At 26.9% G+C, this 2500-nt stretch overlaps 2 protein-coding genes across 3 annotated transcripts in view; one reads left to right on the top strand and one right to left on the bottom strand.

Moving 5' to 3' along the window:
* LOC141533257 (organic cation transporter protein) overlaps window positions 1-1279 on the bottom strand; it is a 3568-nt gene extending 2289 nt beyond the window's left edge. Inside the window, exons 1-4 of one of the 2 annotated variants that reach the window (XM_074252041.1) lie at window positions 1139-1279; window positions 665-1033; window positions 182-578; window positions 1-116 (exon numbers count right to left, since the gene is read on the bottom strand). The exon at window positions 1-116 is cut by the window's left edge and continues 190 nt beyond it. In XM_074252041.1, coding sequence (XP_074108142.1) covers window positions 1-116; window positions 182-316 — 251 coding nt within the window. In that variant the 5' untranslated portion in view covers window positions 317-578; window positions 665-1033; window positions 1139-1279. The remainder of the gene's footprint in view (window positions 117-181; window positions 579-664; window positions 1034-1138) is intronic. The other variant, XM_074252042.1, reaches the window with a different exon arrangement.
* Window positions 1280-1734: 455 nt separating this feature from the next.
* Window positions 1735-2199, top strand: LOC141533390 (uncharacterized). The gene is made up of 2 exons (XM_074252263.1): window positions 1735-1874; window positions 1966-2199. The coding sequence occupies exons 1-2, from the start codon at window positions 1836-1838 to the stop codon at window positions 2197-2199; spliced, it is 273 nt and encodes a 90-aa protein (XP_074108364.1). The 5' UTR covers window positions 1735-1835.
* The last annotated feature ends 301 nt before the right edge of the window (window positions 2200-2500 follow it).

Genomic DNA, 2500 nt, shown 5'->3' with positions numbered 1-2500 from the left:
ATACTTTTCTCATTAATATTAGTTTCAAAGTTGTAGTCGTTTATTCCGCATACTCGAAATGTTCCATTATAAGTATTGTTAATGCATCCATATGTTTTATTTAAACCATTTGATGCCTAAAAAATATATTTAACTGTTAATTTTTTTGTTTTATTTTAATATTGAAATAATAGTGCATTACCTCACAATAAAATTTTGGTGTATAATTGTGATAAATAGTCAGAGTATGACTCATTGCCACGATAATATAATTAATACCGAATAAAAATAATAAAATAAATTGAAAATATCCTACTTTTATATCCTCGATCGACATTTTTTCAAGTCACATTTAAAACAATAAAAAAAATTTATGTATTTATAGAAATTGAATTTAAGTTAACAATTCATTTTGAGCGCCAGTATCACGCGGCAGTAGTGGACAGCGACTGAATGAATATCACGCCTGCATTCGCGTCCTATTCTTCGAGAATCGCACAGTCGTGTAAAAGCATACAACCCTTGGGCAAACAAGGACAATAAATAAAATTTGTCTACCCATTTTAATTAATTCATACTTTTTACATTTCAATCATTACCTAAATATTATTATAAATAAATATTCAAACTAATATTTAAGAAGAAAAAATAAAATTTAATTATTAAACAAATATATATTACGTACTATGAAAATGTATTTTTACAAGAATCCATTTCCTGAATATAATTTTTCAAACTGTTTGATTATTCTTAAACAGTAACGTCCGGTCTGAAACACCTATTACTATATATAATCATATTCAGTGTGTCTCATACATTTAACCATTAAACGCATTCTTTTTATCTACTCGTTTGCATATATTTTCAGTTATAATACATTTTCTTTAAATAACTAAATTTTATTTTTAGTTTTTTTTTCTACATCTAACTTTCGATTCAATTTTTTTTTTTTTTTTTTTTTCCATTTCAATCTGTCAGCATATGTCAATTGACAAACGATACTCCGTATCGTTTAAATATCCAATAAATTGAATGATTAAAAAATGTGATTTATCTGAAACAAACATTGAAATAATCAATTATGCCTTACAAAGTTAACATAACTGTCTTGTTCAGAATTATGAGAGAAAAGAGAGGGAAAATAGGCCTCACGACTTACAACTTGTCCTGAATGCTTTTTTTTTTCTTTTTCTTTTTCTTTTTCTTTTTATTTGGTTGTACCGTTACCGGTTACAAGTTGTATCATTAATACACCTCTTGATCATCAATGGAGCTATGCTTCGTAAAACTCTATCTCTTTTTTATTTGCAAGCCCGACAAACAGTCTATCACCATTTTGATCGCAGTACTTGGCATTCTTCGAGTGTTAGATAAATAATATAACGTTTAATTTTATTGTGGCCAATAAAAAGAATACCAGTTATATTATTGGGTATTGGGTTGCAGTGAACTCAAGTTAAGTCAGGCAAAATGAACCTCAATAAACTTAAGACATTCAGTTAGTCTCAAGTCTCAAGTCTAGTGACCAAGAGAGTCATTTATTATTTTAAAAAACTAATATAAATAATGTGAGTCATTTTATATTATATATTAAAATATTTTTAAAAAAATTTAGTCATTGGATAATAATCCATTGTTTCTTTCAGACTATGTACAGGGAAGTGCCTTTTAAAGACCGGAATTAATAAACAGGAAACTTAATAACGTCATTCATGATTTTTTAAATCGTCTTCTTATTCTTATTCTGTTAAAATAATCGGTATCCGTTTTACTGCTTGGTAATTCAATTTTATTTATTTAACGTTAAACTATTTTAAATAAAAACTTTAATTTGAGCAAACTTGTGAGATGCAAAGATGATTCGAAAAATAATTGTCTTCATTGTACTAATGACAGTAAGTATTTTTTTTTTTTAGTTATTTTTAAAATATTGTTATTTGAGGTGATAATTAATTAATGTTTTTTTTTTTTTTTTTTTTTTTGCAGTTAAGTTTAGTAGAGTGCAAAAATGGAAATACCAAACATGTTTCACTCTCTAAAGAAACTAATCCTCCTAATTTTATTAGACTAGTGGTAATGAGACTAATTTACGGGCTGGCAACATCGATGGGTCTCGAAGACCGACTCGAGGATGTTTTTGGTGGAATTTTCGTTCCTCCTGGTGCCGATGATTATGGTGATTATGGAGGTTTTGGTGACTACACATCTGAATTTATATAAATATTTAAAATTATGTTCACAGGCATTAATAGTTAATAATTTTAAATTCATATTACCCTTTTACGATAAAATTCTCTTGAGTACAGAATTAAAAAGAAAAAAAATGTACAATTCTTTCTGTATCTTGATGGAATTTCATTTACATGGAAATAGATTGTAATACTTTTGTTTCAATAAATAATATCATGTTAATTTATAAATATGTATATAATGATTTCATTTGATTTCGAAAAACAAACTAATTAAATTTATTCTGATGAGTACCACCATCGTTAAAACCACGGAGGCTAGATATAAGGAG

The sequence above is a fragment of the Cotesia typhae genome, unplaced genomic scaffold (genome assembly GCF_013202065.1).
Source record: "Cotesia typhae breed Kobodo isofemale line unplaced genomic scaffold, CoteBio_Ctyphae contig_83, whole genome shotgun sequence".
NCBI lineage: Eukaryota > Metazoa > Arthropoda > Insecta > Hymenoptera > Braconidae > Cotesia > Cotesia typhae.
This window is presented reverse-complemented; position numbering and strand designations above follow the sequence as displayed.

Excerpts from the sequence above, each read along its gene's own strand:
- LOC141533390 (XM_074252263.1), top strand. The coding sequence starts at position 1,836 with ATGATTCGAAAAATAATTGTCTTCATTGTACTAATGACA. Across the intron at positions 1,875-1,965 it reads TCTTCATTGTACTAATGACA|TTAAGTTTAGTAGAGTGCAA; the intron begins GTAAGTATTTTT and ends TTTTTTTTGCAG.